General features: G+C 40.5%; 3 protein-coding genes across 4 annotated transcripts; 2 read left to right on the top strand and 1 right to left on the bottom strand.

Moving 5' to 3' along the window:
* The first annotated feature begins 9,256 nt into the window (after positions 1-9,256).
* On the top strand, positions 9,257-14,154 carry irx4b (iroquois homeobox 4b). Its single transcript, XM_040120839.1, has 6 exons — positions 9,257-9,671; positions 10,115-10,303; positions 10,603-10,715; positions 11,118-11,274; positions 11,605-11,758; positions 11,854-14,154. The coding sequence occupies exons 1-6, from the start codon at positions 9,627-9,629 to the stop codon at positions 12,432-12,434; spliced, it is 1,239 nt and encodes a 412-aa protein (XP_039976773.1). The 5' UTR covers positions 9,257-9,626; the 3' UTR covers positions 12,435-14,154.
* Positions 14,155-19,245: 5,091 nt separating this feature from the next.
* ndufs6 (NADH:ubiquinone oxidoreductase subunit S6) lies at positions 19,246-21,363 on the bottom strand. The gene is made up of 4 exons (XM_040120953.1): positions 21,085-21,363; positions 20,675-20,728; positions 20,080-20,202; positions 19,246-19,383 (listed from the first exon to the last, which is right to left on the bottom strand). Exons 1-4 carry the CDS (start codon positions 21,226-21,228, stop codon positions 19,315-19,317), a joined length of 390 nt encoding a protein of 129 aa, XP_039976887.1. The 5' UTR covers positions 21,229-21,363; the 3' UTR covers positions 19,246-19,314.
* On the top strand, positions 20,392-23,071 carry mrpl36 (mitochondrial ribosomal protein L36). 2 transcript variants are annotated; one of them, XM_040120956.1, is made up of 2 exons: positions 20,392-20,455; positions 22,588-23,071. In XM_040120956.1, the coding sequence occupies exon 2, from the start codon at positions 22,599-22,601 to the stop codon at positions 22,977-22,979; it is 381 nt and encodes a 126-aa protein (XP_039976890.1). In that variant the 5' UTR covers positions 20,392-20,455; positions 22,588-22,598; the 3' UTR covers positions 22,980-23,071. The 2 variants fall into 2 exon arrangements, with proteins under 2 accessions (XP_039976890.1, XP_039976889.1); XM_040120955.1 differs by lacking the exon at positions 20,392-20,455 and adding an exon at positions 21,512-21,642.
* Positions 23,072-24,396: the final 1,325 nt, after the last annotated feature.

Raw genomic sequence — 24,396 nt, 5'->3', positions numbered from 1 at the left:
TTTTTTCCAATGCAAATAAACTTGTCTCAACTTGTCTTTATGCTGCACACAGGTTCAAACAGACATTCGTGCTCATCAGAAGATGAACCCTAATGACATTGGTGATCTCCTGATCTCCTAACAGATAGATTGACACAAAATTTGTACCAGCATTCATGGTCCTGACTGATGTATCCCAATTACTTTGGTGACCTTTCTTCTAGTGCTGCCACGAGGTTACCATTTTTGGTTTTTAGTGAAATGTCTTGACATTTTGGTACAGAGATTCATGTTCCCCTAATGATGACTTGTAATAACTTTGGTGATCCAACTTCCCACACAACACCCTCAGCTGGTCAAATTTTTTAATTTGTCCAGTACACTGGTTTGTGACCAAATACCTGCAACACTACATTTCATTCAACTTCAGATGTACATTGCTTTAATCGCTTATTAGCAACTGTTGGTTTACTTCTATTCATTTCTCCTTGGGCTGCTTCTGCATACCTGTTTTCATATCTGTATTGAAATCAAAACCGAACCAGGTTCTCCCAATATTCTGCAGATGTTGGTTCTCTGAGTTAGGATGGAAAAGAAAACACAATAAAACTCTTAAATATGCAGCCCGTACAGAAGGACTTGAAATTGTCTGAGCCATGTCTCGCTTGAAAGAGAGTTGATCTCAGTTTGACTGATTAAATAAAGAAAAAGTAAATTGACATCATATTATTACTATTGTTAATAATAAATGTTAGCGTGCTAACATATTAAACTACAATGTTAATGTGCTAAAATAACATTTTAAACATTACACTTGCTAAACAGCAGCATGTTAGCATTGCCGTTGTGAACATGTTAGCATGCTGATATTAGCATTTAGCTCAAAGCTCTGCTGTGCCTAACTATGGCCTTTACAGATCTGCTGGCGTACCTGCAGACTATTCGATTTGACTTCAAATGGGTAAAAACAAATCTGCCTGTGCAGGAAAATTACTCCAGCCTACTTCCAACAGACACTGACTTGTATGAAGATTTTTTTTTAGAAACTGCTGGTATCATGAAAGAACACAAAATAAGGCAGAGTTTTGTACTAAAATGGTGCATAAATTAATCCTGATTGTAGAAAATTCTTGAAATAAATTGATTTTTTTTAAAAACAAACGTTGAAATGATATCACCATACTGAAATATTTGTAACTTGTGTAAGCAAAGTTACACTTTTTGGACCAATAGATGTTAATAGATAAATATTACAAGATAAGATAGGGATTTTGGTTGTGTACAGTAATGCAGAGTGCAAAAACCCCCCCTCGGCTGTCTCTCACTTTGTGGATAATGATAGATGACTCATGGGTCACAAATCTTCACAGTGTAATTACATATGAGATATGTGTATGTGCATGCACACACACTATCATTCTAATACACACTCTCACGCACACACACAGTTGCAGAGTAATATGAGTCCTCATTCATCTGCCCAAGTCGTTTAGGGTAATAGAGCTTAATGGAGTATATTAACCCTGTCCAGCTTGCATCCCCTCACCCCCCACCCCCCCCTCAGACGTGTGTGTGTTCATGCACGTGCACAGGGAAAGGGGAAACCTGCCAACTGTTTATCTGCAAGGGACACACACACAGACGCACACACATGGGGGGAGCAGAGATCTGGTTTCCCACTGTCACAGATGCTTACCCGCCTCTCCATTAGTGATGTGATTGGAGTGGACATAGAAAACCAGCAGCCACGTTCCCACAGGGGCAATCTGAGGAAATTATTGCCCTGCTCCTCTCCGGGGAATCTCATCGCTCCAGAAAAAAGCACTTAATCGACTGCTATCACATGCAGCTCTGTCAACTGCATAGCATGAGTTTTTGAGCATTTGGTGTGGATTAATACTTTGTGGAATAGTGTTTGATGATATGTGATCAGTCATGGCACACAGTAAGAGGCTCGTGGGAACTGCAGGGCTCTCTAGATGTTGAATCACGAGATCAGACAATCAGCGGCATTTAATGGGAAAGTGACAAATAGATGATCATTGGAGAATGAAGACTGATTTAATGGTCGAGATCTTCAGTCTGTTTTTATACCATTTTCTGTGTGATACAAGGCTTAAATCAACTTGTAATCTAAAGCAAACATTATTGTATTTAATATTTGTTGTTTGTCCTGATGCAAATAGTGTAGGAATGTGACAAAAAAAATCACAAGCTGATTAAGATGTAGCAAAAAACAATGAAACCAAGGGTGTAAACTCAGCAGTGTATGATGTTCAGATGGACGCTGCTGGTGGCCAGAAGTCTTGGGAGGTCCAGTCAGAGATGTAAAATGAAATCGGCAACCTCACCCAAGTGTGTGCATGCAGACAAGCAGACCTACTGTGTTGTCTTTGGTCGTTCGAAAAACTGTGGGTGACCTTTTCACCCCGGTCAGTAACAACTGCAAGTTGAGCCCACTTCACCCTCAGGGTAACACCACACAATCACACACACACACACACACACACACACACACACACACACACACACACACACACACACACACACACACACACACACACACACACACACACACACACACAAGGTTGTAGTTCTCTAAACCTCCAGAGGATGGCACCTGAGGTCTAAGCAGTGGTGCTGCAGTGGTCATGCGAAGCACTGGGTGAAAATGTAACTCTGATTCCCTTTTTTTCATGCTATTCCTTAATTTAAGAATCTGAAGTGGATACTGTTGTGATGCTCTGAGAATAAATATGGTCCCAGATTTTCTATAATGTTAGGATTATCAAGGATTATTCACTCTGTGAATAATATACCATTACTGACAGTGTGGAAACACTCTGTTACAAGTAGTTACAAGTCCAGCATTTGAAATTTTACTAAAATACAAAAGTATTAGCATCACAGTACTTAAAGTACCAAAGGTAAAAGAATGGCCCACTTCAGAATAATACATTATATTATTGGAATATAATTACTGATGTTGCAGCAGGTAAAGTGGGGGCTAATTTTATTTTATGTACTTTAATTACTTTATTTACTGGTAGGTGGCTTGTGAATTTTAACAGGGACGCTCTAATTGGTCCCAAACATAGTTGATATAACATACTGTACATTTCTTTGTCTGCGACTAACTTTTTGGCATATTTCGTTCATTCATAGCCCATATAAGATACAGAATCATATGAAATATTTCTTTATTAAATATTTGCTTTATTAACTAGGATTGATGGTCATTTCTGTACTTTGTTGCCATCAAATGTGCGTGCTCAATTTATAGAAAAAGGAAGGGTTAGCAGTTCAATCCTTTGATACATATTGGGTTTTTATAAGGTCAGTGGAAAAGAAAAAAAAAGCATATTAAAATATTGCTTGATTTTTGAATTAATTTATTCACACAGAAAACACTTAGGTCTGTGGGAACCCATATAACGAGGAAGTAAAGTCAATCTCAACAAAATACAAGGGCTTGTTTAAGAGAAAGAGTAAAATAGCAGATAGTCAATGATAAAGAAACTAAAAATTACTGAGCAGCAAATTGACAAAAACAAGGGGGCATAAAGAGCTAGGAGCAGTTTTCTAGTCGGACCAAAAGAGATACTGGACAAATAAAAAGATAGGGTAACAGACAGAGGATCAGTGGGCAAGTTAAGGTAGGTGAAAGTGTTTGTTAAAGGCTCTATCGGTCCCTGTGGACTGAGGCTTGAAGAGCTGAATAATGTATGTCCGCTCCAGGAGTAATGAAGTGGAAGTGATAGGGAGGAATACGGCTGGCCTCCCAGGGCTCAACGCAAAATGTACACACTCTTAAGAGCTGCCTGTAGCCTAAACCTGTCTCCCTCTCTGCCTCTGTCTGTCCTCGTCCACTTCTTTCACACACACACATCCACATGTACTGCACAGTGGCTAAGAGGGTTAGCTTGTCTCTGTTCCTGTGTCTTACATCATTGATGAGGAAGACCAGGGCATTTATAGTATCCCACTCAGAGTTCAACAGCTCCAGACCTTCCATGAGGCTCTTATTATACAGGGGCAGAGAAAGCAGGAGATAGCATGGCTGCTGTGCAGTGGTCAGACAGATGCTTGGTGTTGGCAGCCTTGTTTGTGGATCAGATCTGGCCTGGTTTGCACTTGTACTTGGTTGGTGCTAGTGTGCTTAACAAGAGACAGCCGCTGTAGGCCATGTCTTGTGGTGAAAAGAAAAAGGTATTTCCTTTCCTCATGATCCATTTATTGCTTTACCTACTCTGTCCTGTTCTTTCTCCCTGAATATCACCCTTTTTCTCACTGTGCAATGACTTGAAAAAGGGTGGAAAAGTTACCTCCTGTTACGCATGTGTTTATCTAAAGGTACAACACTGAGCAGAGAAAGTCTTGCCTGGAAATGATTTTTCTCCTCATTTTGTTTCACTTTAACTTAAAACAGCTAAATATTTGTGCTTTATCAAAGTTTCACAGGAAAGACCCTGTAGCACACAGGTACAATCTAAAGAAATGTCTTTTTCAAATAAATGTATTATTTGTTGTCAGACTTATGAAGTAGATGTTAAAGAAAGTTGAGAGTTAGATGAGAAGATCAATTCCATTCTGTCTGTTTGTTAAACATAAGGCTACAGTCAGCAGCTAGTCAGCATAGCTTAGCATAAAGAATGAAAACAGGGGGAAACAGTTAGTCTCGCTCTGTCCGAAGGTAACAAACTCCACCTGCCAGCAACTCTACAGCTCACTAGTTAACACCTTATTGGCTGGACCGCAGCCCGTGACTGAGTGAGTGGCTGAGTGAGCACGTGATAAATTTACAACATTGGTCAGCCGAATGCCACGCAACCTAGTGTTTCCCCATTGGCTGTTACTCTTTCAAAATGAACAGGAGCAAACAGTTTCTATTGGGTCATCAGGGTGACGTTTGCAGACAGTGTTGCCAACTTAGCGCCTTTGTGGCTAGATTTACAGACTTTTTACACCCCTTTAGCAAGCGTTCTTCACAAAAGCATCTAGCAACAAATCTAGCCAGTTTTTGGAAAACCTTAGCCACCTTCCGTAGAAGAGAGTCGCCAGTATTGCCCCACAAGCGTGAAGTCAGGCTTTCCATCTCTAGGCAGACCTCTCCACGCATCTCATTCAATTAACCGCAACGTCAGACAACGTCGCGGTTATGAAATCAGGATTTTAGCAGTACAGAGCAGCAGCTTGGAATAGGCTTGAAATAACTGCTGGTTAACATGTAGTCTTAATGGGCTGCGTTTCATTCATTATTTCATACATGTTCCCTTGTCTGACAACAGAAACAGAGAAACATGTAAATGAGACCAGCTTTATTAGGAATTCGGCCGTATTAAATTACTGTATATGTGAACAGAGATAGAAAGAGAGAAGCAAACAGATAAAGGGTGGACCAGAACATATACTAGGTTTTGACCTAGTGTTGTATCTCCTTAATTCAAATCGTACACATAAAAAAACTGTGTACATGTACAAAAACAACAAGATTTATGGGTGACCCTGGACCATTGCAGGTTAAATGTCACTGCTTGGCAAAAGAGGTGAATCCATGGATGAGCTGAGGGGCTGTGGCGAGTTCAGGACTTTGGGTATTTCTTGGCTGGACAGGGTGGAAACTTAAGGAGATCACTGTGTGGTAGGCAGACTTTGTTACCTTTTGACCGAGCCAGGCTAGCTGTTGTGCCCATTTACGCTCTCAATGCTAAGCTAAGCTGTTAGCTTTAGCTTCATATTTAGCTTAGCATTGAGAGCGTAAAACAGACAGGAGAGCGGTATCAAACTTTTCACCTAACTTTGGGTAAGAAAGCACATAAGTGTATTTCCCAAAATGTCAAACTATTGCTTTATTTATTTTTTCTCTTTTTTTTTTCTTTTTTCTCTCCACCTGAATACGACTGTCGCACCCAAACGAGGCTCAAGAAATAAAATAAAGTCATGTTTTCACTCAGGTTGTTAAAAGCATTCTCATTTCAATTTGGGCCCATCAGCACCACCCACTGAGATATTTTAAGTAAAATAGAAAAAACCAAGATGAAGGCTCAAAAAGCATCTACATGTTAAACAGTGATTAAAATTGCATAGATTTTAGACTTTAGGGTAGAAAATATTCAAATGCAGCGCACTGTGATTGAAAGAACTTGTGATTGGAGTTGTTTGGCCCTCTCTTCCAAACACTTTCTGCAGTTCTTAGCCCTCCTTCTCTCACATTAACATGCTTCTATCATTAACCCCCACGCCCCACCTACTGCATAATAGCTAGAGCTTAATGCAGGAAGGAGAGAATAACAATGTGTTTCCTTTCTTTTTTTTTCTTGTGGAGCATCTTGAATGAATGATTGATGTGAGGGGAGTGAGATCAGAAAGATATAATCACGGTCTAACGAACGCAGAACTTTGAGAAATATATACTGGAGGAATTTCATAAATTTATAAACACACAATATATTAATTTATAAGTAGTTAATTGAATATTCAAAAAGAAGGAAATAACATAATCTGTGCACCTCTATGTGTAATGCATGCTTTATATTCATTCTTTTTACCCAGGAAAACGTAACAAATGCTTTGAAAGTTCAATCAAGACTCTCCATAGTCTGTTCATTCACCTAAACCTCAAGTCATTTTTCACGTAAACTGTATCAAAACCAACATTAAACTCAGTCATGTTCATTGTCACTGGCTAAACAAATTGCCATTCTCTTTGAGTGACATATGTTTTGTGTGGAGATGTGCAGAGCCAGCACGGGGAGATAACTTCGTTTCTGAGCTGTGAGCACAGATGAGGGAGAGACAGTTAGTCCGTGTTCAGTATATGAGCACCTTTCACAGGACAAATGGAATGTCAATCAAAGGCCCGTACACAGATGCCTTCTCCCCGGTGGGGCCCGAGATGCTTTCTGGTGATGCAGCTCTGTTGTTCCAGCCGTACTCGGGGTGCACTGGGAATATTTTGTCCTTTTACCCCTCCACATCCCCTCGCTCCATTTCAGATCCCCTGACTATTAACGATTTCTTTGGCTCCCCAGGTTTGCCTCTTTAGGCTTTCCCTCTTTTCCCCTTCCATTTCTTCATATTGGATTTCTTGTATGTACAGGTTCTTACCCAACTCTCCTTTTGTCTCTTGTTTCTTCTTTCTCTCCATGACTTTTCAAGAATTTCACATTTTATTTCTTCCCTCTATTTCATAATCCAATGTAAGAGACTGTGTGCAAATGATTGGGGTGGGGGAGGGGGGATAAATCTTATATTTAATTTTATAAAAAAGAAAGGCCCTCCTAAGCTTTATAATGATTTTATTTGGATCCTGCCCTTGACCTAGAAAATAGACCGCAATACCCTCCCCCAAAAAATTCTAAATAATATAATTATGCTAAACAAAATAAAGAGTTGCTCCTCAAATATCACATAATGACAGCCATAGAATGACAGAACGGGGAAAAGGGGGCAGTTCTGTGGCTGTTACTGGACTTGAGCACAGCACCACCCAACCTGCAACTCCTTGAAATAACATTTATATATAAAAGTTCTCCAACTTAGCGACTATATAGGTCGCCTGTCCCTACCCTCTGATAGCGCCCATGGGAGCGTATTGGCCATACCAGAGCTTTGTTGTCATGGTAACAATAATAAACATGCGGTTAGGGTTGTGGAACGATCACAGTTTGGTTAGGTTTAGGAAAAGATCATAGTTTGGTTAAAATAAGTACTTTCTTCAGGTTGTTGTTGTCATAGCTGCAGAAATAAACACACGATAAAGGTTGTGTAGCAGTCATGGCTATAAGAAACAATGCGCGAAACTCCCCTGTTTTGTCGACCCATACCCCTCTTAACGGGGACTTTGTCGCTATTTATACTACGTACATCACCTAACTTCCTGCTTCACTTCCTTCATCATTACAATGGCCGCCGGAGGCACTGGAGATGTGTTTAATAGCATTTAACCTAAACCACAACATTTTCCTAACATTAACTAAAGTGCTTTTGTTGCCCAACCAATCCACATAGATAGGTCTGGCTGTGAACCCTGGACCTGCACTTAAAGTAGTGCTTCATTCACTCTGAAGATAATCCACGTAATTGGGAAAAAAATTAAGTACTATCTAACATTATTTCTGGACACGGTGATCAGTGATCACAGGGCTGACACCTGTGACCCACTTGATGGAAACATATATGAATTAGATCAGATGATGCAACGACATGAGACTTCTGACTGTTGGTCAAATCAGTCACATGATGCTTGAGTTGCTTGGCTGGGCATGTTGGAGACGTTTCTTCTAAACAACCTTACAAAGAGTACACTATTAATTATTAGATCATCTAAAATATGTTTTACAATACATCACAAAAGGGAAGAACGAATCTGGGATATTAAAAACATTAAGACTACCCTCCTTTCCCAAAAAAACTCTCCCCCTTTTCTGACTCCTACACCCTCCTAATAGTTTTCATACAGTCCCTAACTCTTTCACCTCTCCATCTCTTGACATTCTACTCCTTCGCTTCCCCCAAATTCATTACTTCTGCCATTTTTGCTCCAATGTCTCCCAATCTTTTAACACTACGAGCCCCCTCTAACATTTTCCCCCATCCCTTTCACACCTGCCCTATTCTTCATCTTCTGCTACCTAGAATAAAAATCTAAAGGTGGGTTGAGAAGAAATTAAAGAAATGTTTTCACTTCACCAGGGCGGCTTAAGACTGTGTTATTAAAACATGACAAGCCATTCAGCTGGTAAAGGTGCTTACTCAAGGGAATTCAGAGTGTTTATTCTTTGATTAATTTGCTTGGAGGAGACCTGATATTTCCCCTCTCATGAATATGTGGATGACAGGGAGATTTCTCCGTGGTGACAACTTATCTAAACTACAGGGCAAAACGATTATGCTAATATCAGGTGGTAGTCATCAATCATCTTGTGTCAATGTGGTGTCAACGCGTCACGTTCCTGGTCCCCCCTCTGGCCATAGCACTGCTTGTCCGTGTGTGTGTAGGAGTGTGTGTGTGTGTATGCAGGTGTGTGAGCGTGTTTATTTGGAGAGGAGAATTGATCACATACTCATTACGCCTGAGGACTATTGGGGGGCTTGCACTTGCGCTTGCGTGAAGCTGTTCTCCTGGATAGGAGTTGAAAGAAAACTGGGAGGGAATTAATTATGTGAGTTTCTTCATCTTGATATGAACACCGGTCTGCACACACACACACACACACACACACACACAGTCCGGGCTGACGTCAGAGAGACGCGCCTTAAAACCAAAGAGCGCATCACAGGGAGATGAATGGTTTGATCACACGCACACACGCACAAACACAACTCGCCTTGGACTGTAACATAGCCGGGGTGTTGTGGAAGCCGCGGCAGCTAAGTGAATGAGGCGGAACTGCAAGGGAAACCAATTAAGTTACTTCCAAAGACTGTTCGTCGTGGTGCGTAAAATGAAAGTGATGCGTAAATGTCTGCGTGCCCCAATTTGGAGAACGCGGTAGACGATATCCAAAATTTCAAAACTGAAAAGCTGACCGGCAAACTCGCTCGGAACTAGTGTCAGAGGCAAAAGTCCACCTTGGTCACGGATGCCGTTGAATGTCGTCCCGGGTCTGCGCTCCTGCTTCTGCCTCTTTGATCTTATTTGAGCCATGGCTTACTCTCAGCTGGGATACTCCTACTCCTCCACGCCGCAGGTAGAGTCAATATTTGAAGCATGTTTTTCGTCATTTAGGTTACGACCGCAGACCTGAACCATGTAAGGAGGGGGGCTTACAGACTTATACTTTCTCGGAATAGCCATTAACAAGTCATTTCGCTCCTGGATTCCCCACAAAATATGACAATTCCACCTTTTCAGTAGCTCCCTTTGCCGTGCGTTTCCACTGCATGTTTCAGTTGACTTTTTTTTCAAGAATGAATTGACATTATATCACCCAAAAGTCATATAAAACAAACGAGAAAAATGTAAATAAAAGCTAACCCTAAAAATGTAATTTTGCAATGTAAACTACTTAATACAGTTTTTAAAAAATGTTTTTCGTGTGAACATAATACCTTATAAAATACTGCAGTTTCTTTCTCAGCGACGATCCTATAGGACAAATGTAGTTAATTTTTGCAATTTGCTTTGCCAAAGTTTCTGATGACCTCCAGCTCACTGGCCGGTTGTCTAGAACCGGGAACGCCTCCGTCTCACCCGGTGCTGCGCTCCCCGGGCCACCAGCTCGCCCCTGGCCCCGGCATCGGCGTCTACAGCGGCCCTTATCCGAAGAGCCAAGGTTACTACAACACTTGCACCAGCGATGCCACCGCTCTCTATTCCAGAGTGAGTTCCGTACTTCAGTTTTAGTTCATTCCTACTGTCCTGTCTAGCAACCCTTCGGCCCACTAAAACTCTTTCAGAAAGAACTAGTGACCATGTCATTTTTGAAGACTACACCTTTTATAGAATGATATGGAGATATTATACTCACACGAGAGGAAAATATTTCTCAATTTCTTAATTTCAGTCATTTCAGGCTAAAGTCATTCTTTAGTAGCAGAGTGTGTTCCTGTAAAAATATGTTGGAATATTTTAAGGATTCTGATTAAGCATTTCTATCAGTTATTTGCCATTTTTTTCAGGGGCCGCTAGATCCCAAAGACGGAGCTGCATCTGTGCATGTGGGGACATCTCAGACTCCTGCCTACTATCCTTATGAATACACATTTGGGCAATATCCTTATGACAGATATGGGTAAGTCACAGTCATTATGGGCTTTTTGCCCTTATTTTCCTAATTTCAAATTTCAATCAGACATCCTTCTTATGACTAGTGACATAGAGATGAAAAATATTTCTAGTGTCTCATTACAGTGATCTCATATTCTTCTATGTCTTGGCATTGTTACATAAGTCTTATACTATCACTATAATATCCACGCTGGGATTTAGTGTCTGGAACATTTACAGGTTTTACAGCAGTGGTTTTATTGTCCTTTGTGGTACAGTTTTTCTCCTAAGATATCATTTATACATTATTTTATAGCCAATAGTTACTCATAAATGAGGGAGGTATTCTTCTTTATAGTGAATTCCACTTACTTACGTCCGGTAAGTAACAGCAAAATATTGCGTTGCCTGTCACAATTTTGTTCAGGTATTCCTGCTCCGACAGTGCTTCACGTCGTAAAAATGCCACCCGAGAGACCACCAGCACCCTGAAAGCTTGGCTGCAGGAGCACCAGAAGAACCCCTACCCCACAAAGGGAGAGAAGATAATGCTTGCTATCATCACCAGGATGACTCTCACACAGGTGAGCATGGGTTACATTTAGTGACACAGGATTTAAGAGCAATTTGAGTTGTTATTTCTTGTTTAGTTTAGTTGCCCAATAATGAGTCATTCTCTCCTTTTCTCTCAATCCATTCCCTGTGCTGTCGTATGTTCTCTCCTTTCTGTTTGCTTTACTTATTTCACGTATACCCTTAACTTTAACATGAGTTTGCCTTCTTTCCTTCTTTTTACTCCCCTTTTTGTCCTTTCCTTCACTTCCCTTGTTTCTTTCTTCCCTTCATGGCTGCATAACTTCCGTCTCTTTACTATTCCCATTTATTTTATGACCTCCATTCCCTCCTTCCATCAGGTGTCTACATGGTTTGCCAATGCACGCAGGAGGCTGAAGAAGGAGAACAAGGTAACGTGGTCGCCACGGGCTTGTAAAAGCTCAGATGATCGAGGCTGTGATGAAGACAGCGACGAAGCTGAGAAGCCACTTAAAAGTGACAAAGACGCTCCTGGTAAGTAGGATCTAAATCAATCTCACTACATTTTGCTTGTTTCAAGGTTTCAGCATGCACAGACTTAGTGTTAACTGCATCATTCATTATTCCAGATCAACAGTGTGCAGACCTGCACAGCGATCTCGAGGACTTTGACCTGCTGGAGTCTGATGCTTCTGACTGTGAACGGAAGCCACAATTCCTACCCGAGGACAATGAAGCAAACCCAAACACAGATCTCCCACATGGGCACCTCACACACAACCCAGACGCACCGCAAGGAAAAGAGAGACTGTCCCCGGACTGCCCCAAACTCACACCAGTTCAACACCAAAACAACTCCTTCTATCCTAATCCAGACCTTCGAAGCACAGACACCAAGCCGAAAATTTGGTCCATTGCTCAAACTGCTGTGTCTTTGGATGCCAGCATGCAGCCAGAATACCCTCCCTGTATGCTGTCATCGACTGGCGCCTCCTCTCCTGTGTATCCGTCAAGTATGGTGCTCACTAAGGCAGACAGGCAACAGGATTCACCAGTCGCCACGCTCAGAGAATGGGTGGACGGAGTTTTCCATGGTCCCCCTTTCCAACAGCCCAAACCAGCTGAGGTGTGGAAAGACTTGAATGATGCCATGATAGACAGCAGAATACCACAATCCTTTGAACTTGTTAGGTCTACGTCATCTGTGTAGTCTAACCAACACATCATCAACGGACTATTTCAAAGACTGCTGGACTTAAAACAAGAAGTCTATATTTTGTTGTTGTGACCAATTGACCGCTCGCTAAACACCATCCCCTTAGTCAGTGTTGCTACGCTTGTCAGTCTTTCCATTCTCGCATAGCACATATACAGTTCGTAATCATGGTGGCAGATCTACTATTCAAATTTTTTTGGGGAATTTTTGCAACAACTGGTTTTAAGGCAGAGGTAGAGAAATGCAGGCTTCTCAGTCATCGTTAGCTTCATTAGTTTATCTTGTAAAATATGTCTTAAATTTGCACTTGATGGCTACAGACATGATATTGAGCTGAAAGACTGAGGCTAACGTTTCATGTCCAAGGCAAAAAGTCAGCACCCTCCCCAGTTGATGATCCATGTTAAAGACATGCAGGCTTTTACAATACAGACTAACCACTGCATTTTGCAAATGTAACGCTATCTCGGGTAATGCTTGCTCAGGTTGTTGGAGTGTAAACTAAATCTAAATCCAATAAGGAGCAGCACTGCACTGCTAACATTCGTCTAGACTCTGACTGCATCCTGGACCAAATTAAATACAGTGAGAAAATGCTACACAGTGGATTCGCCAGTTGTGAATGGGTTTTTTTTTAAAAACATTGTAATCCCACAAATTAATGTAGTTAATGATGTGTTTTTTTTGGCTTTGGACGTAATGCTTGGTTACTGTTGGTACTAGGCTAGTTAGCTCGGCATGCTAACAATTGCAGCCTACATTTAATCCATTCCTTACACTTTTGATCTCGTGCTTTTGGTTTTGGAAAGGTTTAAAAATTACAACACCCTCCAAACTCATTAAATGCCCAGTATTGTTCTTAAAACAGCCACATGCACACTGCTTCAACATGTAGAGAAATCCAAAGCTTGAAAGACCTGTCATGCCAAGTTATGGTTGCTAAGCCATGACTGGAAAATTGTTGTTCAATGAAGGGTTTAGTGAACGGTCAATTAACACAGTATGATACTATTTGGACATTTTGATAGGCCTTCACTCTCTTACAACTTAGAATCTTATGGGCCCCATCAACGGTCAAATATGAGCGAACAACTGTCACCGCACACTTTCCCTGCAGCAACATTGTACAGTTCACACACATGATAAATATACAATATTGTACACTTGCACTATAGCCTGCACATGCACTGAGTCACAAAAATAAAAGGTGTATTCTGTAGCATGGCAAAGTTTTCTGAGTGTGCCCTTAAATTAGCTGTTCACTGTGCTGGAGCCACTAGTGTTATCAGTTTAGACTTTGTAAATCCTGTTCAGAAATAGTGGAATATACCTTCGCAGCTTTGGATATGTGTGTGTGTGTGTGTGTGAGTGTTTGTGTGCATATGTGTGTTTTGAGGGAGTGAAAGGGGGGAAGTGGGTGGTATTCAGCCGTGACTAATGGAAACACACAGAGGAGGGTGCTGCTAAATTGTTAAATCGATGCCACTTCCACCTCGGCTCCAGATATAGCTGCAATCAGCGATGCGTCCCTTTTCATTAGGTGGATTTTGTCTTTGTCAACCTGGGACTGCAAGAAAATCCACTGCGTGCAAGATACTTCATAAAACCTCTTAAGTAATTTTAAGTAGGCTTAAATGTCACATCTTTATCCACTTGTGATTTTTTTTCATACAAGCAATAATAAGAAACATCATGCAAATTAAACAGAAAAATAAGACTGGCATTATTTAGCCTGAATGTTTTATAAAAATACATTACCATTGGTTTCAATTATTAAAGAAAATTTCACAAATTTAGCACACAAAACATTTAATCCATCACTTTCTAAAACAAAGCACAACAAGAAACAGTGAGAAGTTTTTTTTTTTCAGCCCCATCTTTCTCTTCCTGCTGTTTTCGATTTAGGAACAGTGATAAAGTATTTATCAGAACAGAGGGGGGATCTGCCTGGGCTTTGTATGGAATTAACCATTTCAGATTAAATAATTCAGGATGAATTCAACCGAGAATTTCATTCTGTTTCTGCCTCATAAATAAGTAAGATTTAAGATGATAAATAATGACATCTGACTTCTTATTTCTGTAAAGTTTTCTTTCTCATTGAGGTAGGCTGCAGATATATTTTTTATATTTTGGTTCATTCTTTTCTTCTTTTTTTCTATCTAAATTTCATGTACTAGAACTGATACAATTTTGTTTCCTTTTTTGAAAATCTGGACATGGTGAAGAAGTTGTGGTGTTTGAAGGATATGGAATGGCAGTCAGATAAGAGGCTGGGTCACTGCTGAGTGGGGTTAAGAGATATAAGATTAAATTTGTTCTCACCCATAGCTGTGCAAGACAAGACTTGTCTCTTGGGCGCAGAGCGTGGGGAAAACTGCAAAAGTACATATCTATATAAATTTGTTCTAACTTTAGTGAAATTATTTTTAAAAAGTCCATGCTCAATTGTTTTCATTGTGAATTTAGAATTTTCCTGAATCCAGCATTCTACCCATTTTCTGGTCTTTCAAAATAATGGTAATTGTTTCAAGAGAATCCCTCAAACCTTTTAAGGTGTACCATACAATCATGTGAATAGATTCGATCTATTTAAATTTTCATTTGATCAATAATCAACTAAAATTCCTTTTTTTTAGATTTGTACGTTTAAATCACACCAGGTTTGAACCGAACTTTAAACCTGACCACTTGGGGGCAGCGAAAACAAGTTATGACCACATAACATATACCTTTAAAGATTATATGGAAAAAACTTGTTAGCAAACAGCTGCAAATTTACACATCTGGAAGACATGAAGCAATGTAAGCATTCATTTTTGAACCATGTTTCTGGCCACCTGGCTAATAGGAGGTTCAATGTTCACACGTTTTTTTGCCATATGTTGGTCTCTACAGGCTCCTGAGAAAAATATTTGACTCTGTAACTGCTAAATGCGCCACCTTGTTCACCAGCCAATGGCTAACTTTATTTTGTCTGCTGTATGGTCATTTGGTTTGGATTTTAGAGCATTTTCGCTCAAAATAGCTGCCTGCTACAGCCAAAAACAACATAATGAGAGCTGTGAGACTGAACCAAATCGGTAGGCTAAAGTTGCCCAAAAAACCCAAAACAACGAGCTGAAAGATGCTATAAATCTCTGAATTATTGAGGGAGCTGCAGGGTCCCATGATAATTCACAGCAGGTTCATCAGTATGAGTGAAACCTGTCACATTACACATTGTAATTTGATCCATTGCTACCATTAAAATATTGATTACAGGTGCTATAAGAGAATCCCTGAACCTTGTGAAATTGTTCTGCACAGCAGGGCATTTATCTTTCTCTGTTGGCAGAGGATTTAATTGACTAAACATTAAAAATTTAAAACTGATATTTTAAAGTCCAAGCATAGTCAACCTAAACTTCAAACACCTAGTTTTGACTAATTCATTATTAAATAACAGCACAAGATTTTACAAACAATTCCTCTTGTAGAAGGTAAAGTATTTGATGATAATGCAAAGTAGGTTCATCGGTATGAGTGAAATCTGTCACATTACACATTGTAATTTGATCCATTGCTACCATTAAAATATTGCTTACACCCACTTTAAGAGAATCCCTGAACCTTGTGAAATTGTTCTGCACAGCAGGGCCTTTATCTTACTCTGTTGGCAGAGAATTTAATTGACTAAACATTAAAGTTTTAAAACTGATATTTTAAAGTCCAAGCATAGTCAACCTAAACTTCAAACACCTAGTTTTGACTAATTCATTATTAAATGACACTGCAAGGTTTTACAAATAATTCCTCTTGGAGGAGAAAAAAAGTGTGACATAAGAAGTGACTTTAATCCACTTTTAACAGGTACAATTATAATGCAAAATACTGTCAAAACTAGGAATATGATAGATTTTTGGCTGGTAATTCGTTTTTTTTTTTCTCTTATGAGATTCACCTTCAATCATCTCTCTCACCTCTGTTTTTCAAACTCTCTATTTGCTCCACTGACCTCTAACATCTTTCTCCCTTTAATCCTGCAGCCATCACTCATCTTCCCTTCCCGTCCCTTCCTTCTTTCCTTCCCTAACCCACATCCCCCTCTTATCCCCTATCCTCCATATTCCCCATTCCCTCGTCTCTCTTCTCCCTCCCACTTTCCCTCCACTGGTTTCACCTAACCTCTGTCTGTTCTCGATACACAAGCTAGCCACTCAACAGCCAGTCTGACACAAAGGCCCGCTCCCTGGGCCAGATAATGTGATTAAGCTACAGTGTCTTGCTGCACAGGTCAGAGAATGTTTGCCCCACTGTTTACTTGTCTGGCTCACAACATCAGGAATTATTTGGCCCTTTATGTCTTATGGAAGCATGGAAACAGAGGTGATAGGCAAATGACTTTTTTTCCACACAGAAAAGTAACCCATAAATGTTTTTTCCTAAAATTATTTGTTGATATTATTAATTCCATACTCCATGACCCTTTTTCTGAATCACTTCTACTTTTAAAATTGTAGTTGGAATGTCTACACAGGAAGTATTGACAACTTCAAATAGCTCCTCTCTACACCTTCTGTCTGACACCTATTTCCTTTCAACACTGTCTGTGTCTCTGTTGCACTCAAACACACAGCCACACACACACACACACACACACACACACACACGCACTGGCATACTTATACACACAGCTCGAAGCCTCTTGCGTCTTGTCACACACACTTTGGTTTTCCGGGGCTATCAAAGTGCTGAGTGCAAACTCTCCCCTCCAAAAACTGTCACATGTCGCCAGAGGTGTCTCGCTCCCTGCGGTAACCCTCTGAGCTCCTGGCACAAGAACAAGTCATTATTTCCATGGTAAAGGTCAGAAGCATTGTCACCTGACTCTAAAGTGGAGCTGAGTGGAGTCGCCCCAAGACAATGACCAAAGGTCAGTTTTCTGCTTTGCCTCTCATACAGTAAGTATGGATTTGAGGGGGACAGGCTGCTCCCAGATCTGCCTATGAGCCCCTTTTGGTCACAGTGGCTTCCAGACATGAAGGTTCAGATAATTGGCTGCAGGGAGCTCCATAATGAGCCTCAGGGTCTGTAGTGTGACACATCTTAAAGGAGAAATATTCTAATAGGCCAATTACAGCGATGAGGAGGATGTTTTGTGTAGGATGAGTGATTGTTGTGGAGGGGTGCTGTGTTAAGGAATTCGGTGGCATTTAACTCCATTATCTATTGTGTGGCTCAGTGGTGGAGATTTTCAATATGATTACAGTCTCATTTGAGTGTATCTTTTTCTGAATAGAATAACCCAACAGTGCAGATCACATTATACTTAAGATTTGTATTTGCAATTATTATTTAATATTATGCAAAAAAAAGTGTATAACTGGATGTAGCCATAGACTCCTCTGGTGATTTGACAGTTTAAGGGTAAACCCATGAATGAGTCCATCTGCAAATTGGTTCAGTCCACCTTTATAATCTGGAGTTACTTGAGATATATGGTATTATAGAATATTATATTATGTTGGGAGATGCATTTAAGAGCACTGAATAATTAAGGAGTGCAGTTAAACCCGGCACAAAAACACAGTGCTGTTTAATTCAGCACAATTCATATGCTCAGTTTCATCTGAAGATTTTGCCCCCGGCGATGCCTCCAACTCAATCAACCACCATCTCTGTACCACTCAGACTTACCAACCGCAAGACCAACCAGTCAGCTCTCTGACACTGACCCGGCTCGCCGGCCTCATTTTAACAATGCACCTCTCTCCCCTTCAATCATCCAAAGTGCTCTGACTATAGATGAGGTTAACTACAGCATAAGCCTCACTTCCAGGAGTCACCAGGGCCAATTATATCAGCCTGACTACTCTTCCCAACCTGAGCTCCATGGTGTGGAAAATGCAGTTCCACTGGCTGCATCACTGGGGACAGAACAGGCTAGTGCTGTCTGGAGCCTGAGCCAAGCGCAGGCCAATTTGGCATGCAGAGGTCTATGGAGAATAAGCCTGATGAAATATATATATGATCTTCTTCAAACATGTATTGTTCCGCGCTGCTGTGTCTTATCAGGCTGGCTCCCTCCTGATGTCTTCCCGGCTTGGCAGAGCGAGACTCTACAGCGCAGACTGTGGGGGGCAGATGCAGAAAGAATGCTAAGGTTCTCTTAGTGCTCCTTACAGTAAACAGCAGAGACAAGATTTATCCTGCCTACTTATTGATGAGAGCGCTGCAATCACAAGCAATCAGTTATTCAAGCAGGAAAGAAAGAAATCCTGCTCGAGCAGACAATGATGAAGCAGATGACACACGGTAACATTAATCCACTAGCTTTTTATGGTTCAAACCAATTCTAAGTTTTACCAGAAAACAGACCCTTTAGTGTCATATTTGAAACAATTAGCTTGGGTCTGTTCAGTAGGAAACAAAGTCCGAAACTTGGGTTTTGTTTCTGTACCCAGGAGCCTTTCACGCTCTTTGTTTGTGCTCTGACTAAAAAAATTTGCAGCACACTGCTGACCTCTGCCTGTCACTGTGGGAACAGCATCCAGCTAACCAAACTGGATTACTACCACAACACAGCATCCAAGAATTATGCTACCGCAGTAGCAGCAGTTGAATAGGTGCCTACATTTCTCATTCAGGTGGCACCTTAATCTTCACAAGCCTTTCACACACAAAGAAACCTTAAAAGAAACATTTTTACATACCCATTTAATTGTGGAACATTTCACAAATTTTAGCTGAGGACAATATTGCAAGTCTCAATGTTGCAATAGTGATTCCAGCAGGCCTCACAAAAAGAGGATGCACTCAGAGAGACAGAGAAGATATAATTTATTAACCAATATGGCAATTTATACAGAGAAGCAAAGACAGAGGAAATGTTTCAGTGATGATGCTTCTGCTGGAACTGTAATCCACAGTAGCCACATGTGCCAACTTTTGTGTCTTTATCCTGAAAAAGAGACACAAAAAAATAGTAGTTAGTATTTACAATTTGGGACCTTTGCAAAATCAGCTGTAAAGACAATTATAGGAAAACTACATCAGAGGATGTTATATAAATACATTCCACAGATTATACTATCATGTAGGAGTACTGTCATGATCCCTATTCGCATAATTAAAATGATACAATTTATGATTACAGCAAAAACACTTCTCCCTCCATTTCCCTATATAAGCATCTCAGCATGAATTCATTCATTTAGAAAAAACTTGTGTCAAGGGGTCATACATTCAAATACATGGTTATTGTCAGTTTTCTGCAGTAACCTGGTTTCTGAAACATTACATAAATGAGAAAGACAGTTTACATAATCAGAGTAACACTTTTAGATGTCCCTGAAAATAATACTTCTTGGACTATGGGGTCCCCATACTGACCTGATGTTTCATGATGACAAAATCTCAAATAAACCACACGAACAATTGAATCTAAACCTGGGAACCTATGTAATTTTGAGCCATATAAACATGACAACAAATGTTAACCACTCACACTATAGTATAGTTATAGTGAACAATGAATGAACCAGGTTGCTGGTTGGCCCAATCACAAACAAAATGCACCATGCCTCCAGGATTTGTCAAAGTGGACTGACAAGACCACTTAAATGATTTGATGACTTTAGTGTGTGCAGGCTCCTACCAGGTTGATGTAGACTTTGGGATGGCCCAGAGCTCCTCCCCCTCCATCACAGGACACAACTCTGGCCTCAACATCAGTTACTGACTCCTCTGCCACCAACTTGATGGCAAAGTTCTTATTCACCTTGACACAAATAATAGGATTTCTGTCATTATCAGCTTAGTAAAATGAGGTTCATATGGGAAACAGGTAAGCAACATAAAGTTTGAACAAACAGCAGACACAGCAAGACTCCAACGGTGTGCGTAATTGATATTTTGATGATCCAGATGCCCACCTGATGCCTATCCTCTGAGAGTGCTATCTATTCATTGGGCAGGCATACATACGATTTTAAGATGGGTTGAGTAATGTGGAGCGAGGAGCGAGTGAGTGAGTGAGTAGGGAACGTTTTCAGCATTACAAAAAAATTAAGGCATCATGAGGTGAAATTGTTCAAATGTAATAATTATAATAATGTGTACTGCTTCGATTATGTGGTGAAATGTTGTGCACACATCACTGATGCACATTGAGAAGTCTCATAGTTTTCATAAACCTAGTGCTGTTGAACGGTTCCATTGACATTAGCTGCCATCTGATCGTTACTTCTTACCTCTTTCTGTCTGCCAACGAATCTGGCTCTCCTGGGATCATTCTCCTCAAAAACCTGCGATGAAAACACTTAAGTCATGAACTGGCGACACATAAACTTATTGCTATTGCTATTGCTATTGACTTATGGGTTCGTTGTCGGTCGCTGGTTTACGAGCTGAGACAGGGAGCAGATGCATTAGTTGTTCTTATAAAACAAATATATATTGTGACCCTCCTTGGATATTGGGAGTGTTATAATCGAAGGCCACAATTTAAATGTTACAGGAAAACGTTGAGAGCAAAGTCATACAGAGGACTGTCCGATAATGGACCAACTAGCCACACTGACCCAAGGCTAACGTTAGCTAACGTCAGGCCACCCACTAAAATCAATAATAGAGAACTGAAGAGAGTCGCCTTCAAGCTTACCTGGCCAGTGTGAGTAATGGCCTCGCCGGTACTGGAAACCTCTATGCTGTAGTGGTGAGCAGGTAAAGCAGACAGCCTCAAAGGTGAAACGAGCACCTTAGCATTTTTACTGAAGGACAGAAATCTGCCCACTGCGGCTGCCATGTTCACAACAGTCCGTACTTCCCAAACTGCCTTGCAGAGACACTTGACATTGGCGGATTTGTGCCCCAAGTTTTGCCTGACAGGTTTTAATTACTTCTGTGCTTTGTATCACTCCCTAAAGGCCTTATAGTTATGCCCTTTATTTTGTTATTTTTTATAAAAGATAATTGGTAAGACTGCGGCCATGTTGGAGTTAGAGTCTGCTGATGGCGAGTGAGACAAGATTTGTCCAATCTCTGAGGGAAATTGGCTGAGAGGCTAAACTGAGGGCATTTGTGTCCCCAAGTGCGATCGCAAACCGGAAGCAGTTGTACCCTCACAAGTAAGAACAGCATCGCAGTCGCGTTGTGGATATTAAAACGCAACATTCAGGGGCTTAAGCCCTGTTTTAAACCTTCGGCTAATCTCTGACAGGTTTGTTCACATCCTTGGTTTTGTTATATGAGTGAGTCGTGTCGGAAAAGTAATGTGTCGGTCGTTTTAATGTCTGGTTGTGGCGCTAGCAGGTCAGCCCTGACATGCTCGTCTCCTTGGCATGTTGCATAGCTACCCTATAGTAACACCGGGCTGTGGTATTGAAATGTCTTGACTACACAAGGAACATAACAGCCTTTAAATAGGCTACTTATTTAAAAGGCCCGTGCAAGGCTTCATATGCCTTTGCATTAGATTGCTCAATGTTTTAGGCATCGGCGTATTTAGGGGTATGGTTCATATGATGAATATTTGAATGATTCATTGTGTAGCTGAGTGGATATTGACTCTACAGTATATTGAGATCGAGGATATTTATGTTGATAATGGTACAAAATCTTACAATAGTTGAATTATATAATGCCCTCTGAAATAAAGAATAATTTGAGCACTATGGGCAAGCAGCTACGTTACATCACGGCAGGGTCGTGACTGACTGTTAATCACATTACTGATTAATCTGCTGATTATTTCTTCAGTTAAGTGTTTTGTCTATGAAATGTCAAAAAATGACGAATAAATGCCAGTCACAACCTGCCAGGGCCCAAGATGATGTCTTCCAATGTCCTCTTTTGTTTGACCAAAAGCACAAAACCCAAAGATTTTCGGTTGACTATGATTCATGACAAAGAGAAGCAGCAAATCCTCCCATTGGAGAAGCTGGAGCCTGAGAAATGATGGCATTTTCTAAAAAAATTTTATTTACAATTTTCGGGTGATAATTTACTAACAATCAACTAATGATAAATGACTAATGGTCAACTAATCGTTTCAGCTCTAGATCACTAGCCGTATGTCATATTATAGTCTTATGTCATAATATTTGCATATCTACATTTTACAACTGAAATTGCATATGAATTACCTATCTGTCGCTCTCTGTAGCCTTTGACACCATGGCCCCCCTCCTGTTAAAGCACCTGGCTGCCTCCCTGACTCGCCAAGTGGTCCAGATGAGCCGGTTAACTCTGACCTTCTCCTCACCGGCAACTAGTGCTTACAGATGTCTCTACACCCTCACCACAGCTCCCCGCACACTGCTCCTGTCATCAGCCAGAGTCAGCCCCATCCAGCCCCCCCCGTCTGGATCCTCTGCTCAGTGTGGACCATCTCTGTTGGGACAGTGTCAGCATCTTCCCTGCGTCCAGCCCTCTGCAGGGATGAAAACCAAGTCTGCCCTGAAGAGGCGCTGCAAAGACTGTTTCTTTGTTCGGCGGAGGGGACGTTTGTTTGTGTTCTGCAAGACAAATCCAAGACACAAGCAGAGGCAGGGCTAAGGTTTTGAATGACTAATGAGAAAATTGATTTGAGATAGTGGATATTTACAAGACATTTGCTGCAATAATAAATTGTTTGGCTGAATAACTTTCATAGCTTTTTTTCACTCCTCTGTTTCCGTCTTAACAGCAATGGCCTAAAATACATCATTTTATCACAGTGAAGAAACTATTTAAACATTCTGTGAACCATAATTTTCTTTAACTTCCAGAACATTTTATATAGAGAACTCTATTGTGAGATTAAGCTTCCAAAATTATCATTACATCCTTCTCTTAGCAAATATGTAAAGGCTCAGTTAGCAATGCTTTTAAATATATTGTAAATTACAAGTATAAGCACAAATATTTGTTTGACTTAGAATGAAGAAAAAAAACATAATTTATCTTTTTTTTCTCTATGGACCACTGCAGGACTCTTTTAATTTGAACTATTCTAACTTACTTTTCATGTACATCAACATGTTACACAGCAGGCATCTCGTTATAGACAAAATCATTCTGCAAATTGGGTCCTCAGTTACCTAAATTTATTGGAGTAGTCGTTTTGTTTTACCCACCCACTGGATAAAAGTTGTTAACTTGGATCTAATATTTGATCACACAAACATTGTCCTGTTTTATGTCAGATTCGTTTCCATCATTCTTCCACATGAGGGAGCCAGAGTCTTTGCTACATGAATACAGGTTCCAGGTGCCTATGAAATACACTTGGTTGCTTTGGCGCCCTTTTTCTAACTAGTGTAACCTGTTTTAAGTTGTCCTTATCATCCTCTGGTTCCTACAGATCAGTGTCTACCAGTGTCTTTTCAAAAAGTAGTAACGAATCTCATGTCGATAGTTGCATCTTCTTAGAGGTCGTGTGAGAAACTGACTATTTATCCCCAAAATCTATGGCCATCACTTCTATCATTTTATTACTGCTGAAAGACAAAGAGAGCATGTTGTGCAACATGTGCATATCGTGCTCTCTCTGTCTGCATGATGTGCACAATGTGCAGCATATACGGAGTGTAACATGCAAACTGGGCAGCCATAGAAACCTGTCTGGTTTGAAGGGTGTTTGGCAACAAATACTGAGCCTGCGACTGCCGGCCTGCTTGTTTTAGTTAATATTTATTAATGGAGGTACAAGTAACAACAAAAGACCTGTGTGTGTGCATGTATACTATATTATTTCAACTGACTATTTGTATAATTCATTTCCAGTGAGCACAGCAGAATGGTATTCATCCAATATTTACTAATATTCATTGGCATTTCACTGAAGCACATGGTCATGGACAAACAGAAGCTTCCTGTGTTGCTCCAAAGATGTTAGCCTATGTGCAGCGTCCTATTATAGTGAGTTAGTAAACTACTGTAATGAAGTCCATCAGTAAGTAGTTTTGTCCACATGAAAGAAATAGGAAAGACT

Source organism: Xiphias gladius, chromosome 24 (assembly GCF_016859285.1).
Source record: "Xiphias gladius isolate SHS-SW01 ecotype Sanya breed wild chromosome 24, ASM1685928v1, whole genome shotgun sequence".
Taxonomy (NCBI): domain Eukaryota; kingdom Metazoa; phylum Chordata; class Actinopteri; order Istiophoriformes; family Xiphiidae; genus Xiphias; species Xiphias gladius.
This window is presented reverse-complemented; position numbering and strand designations above follow the sequence as displayed.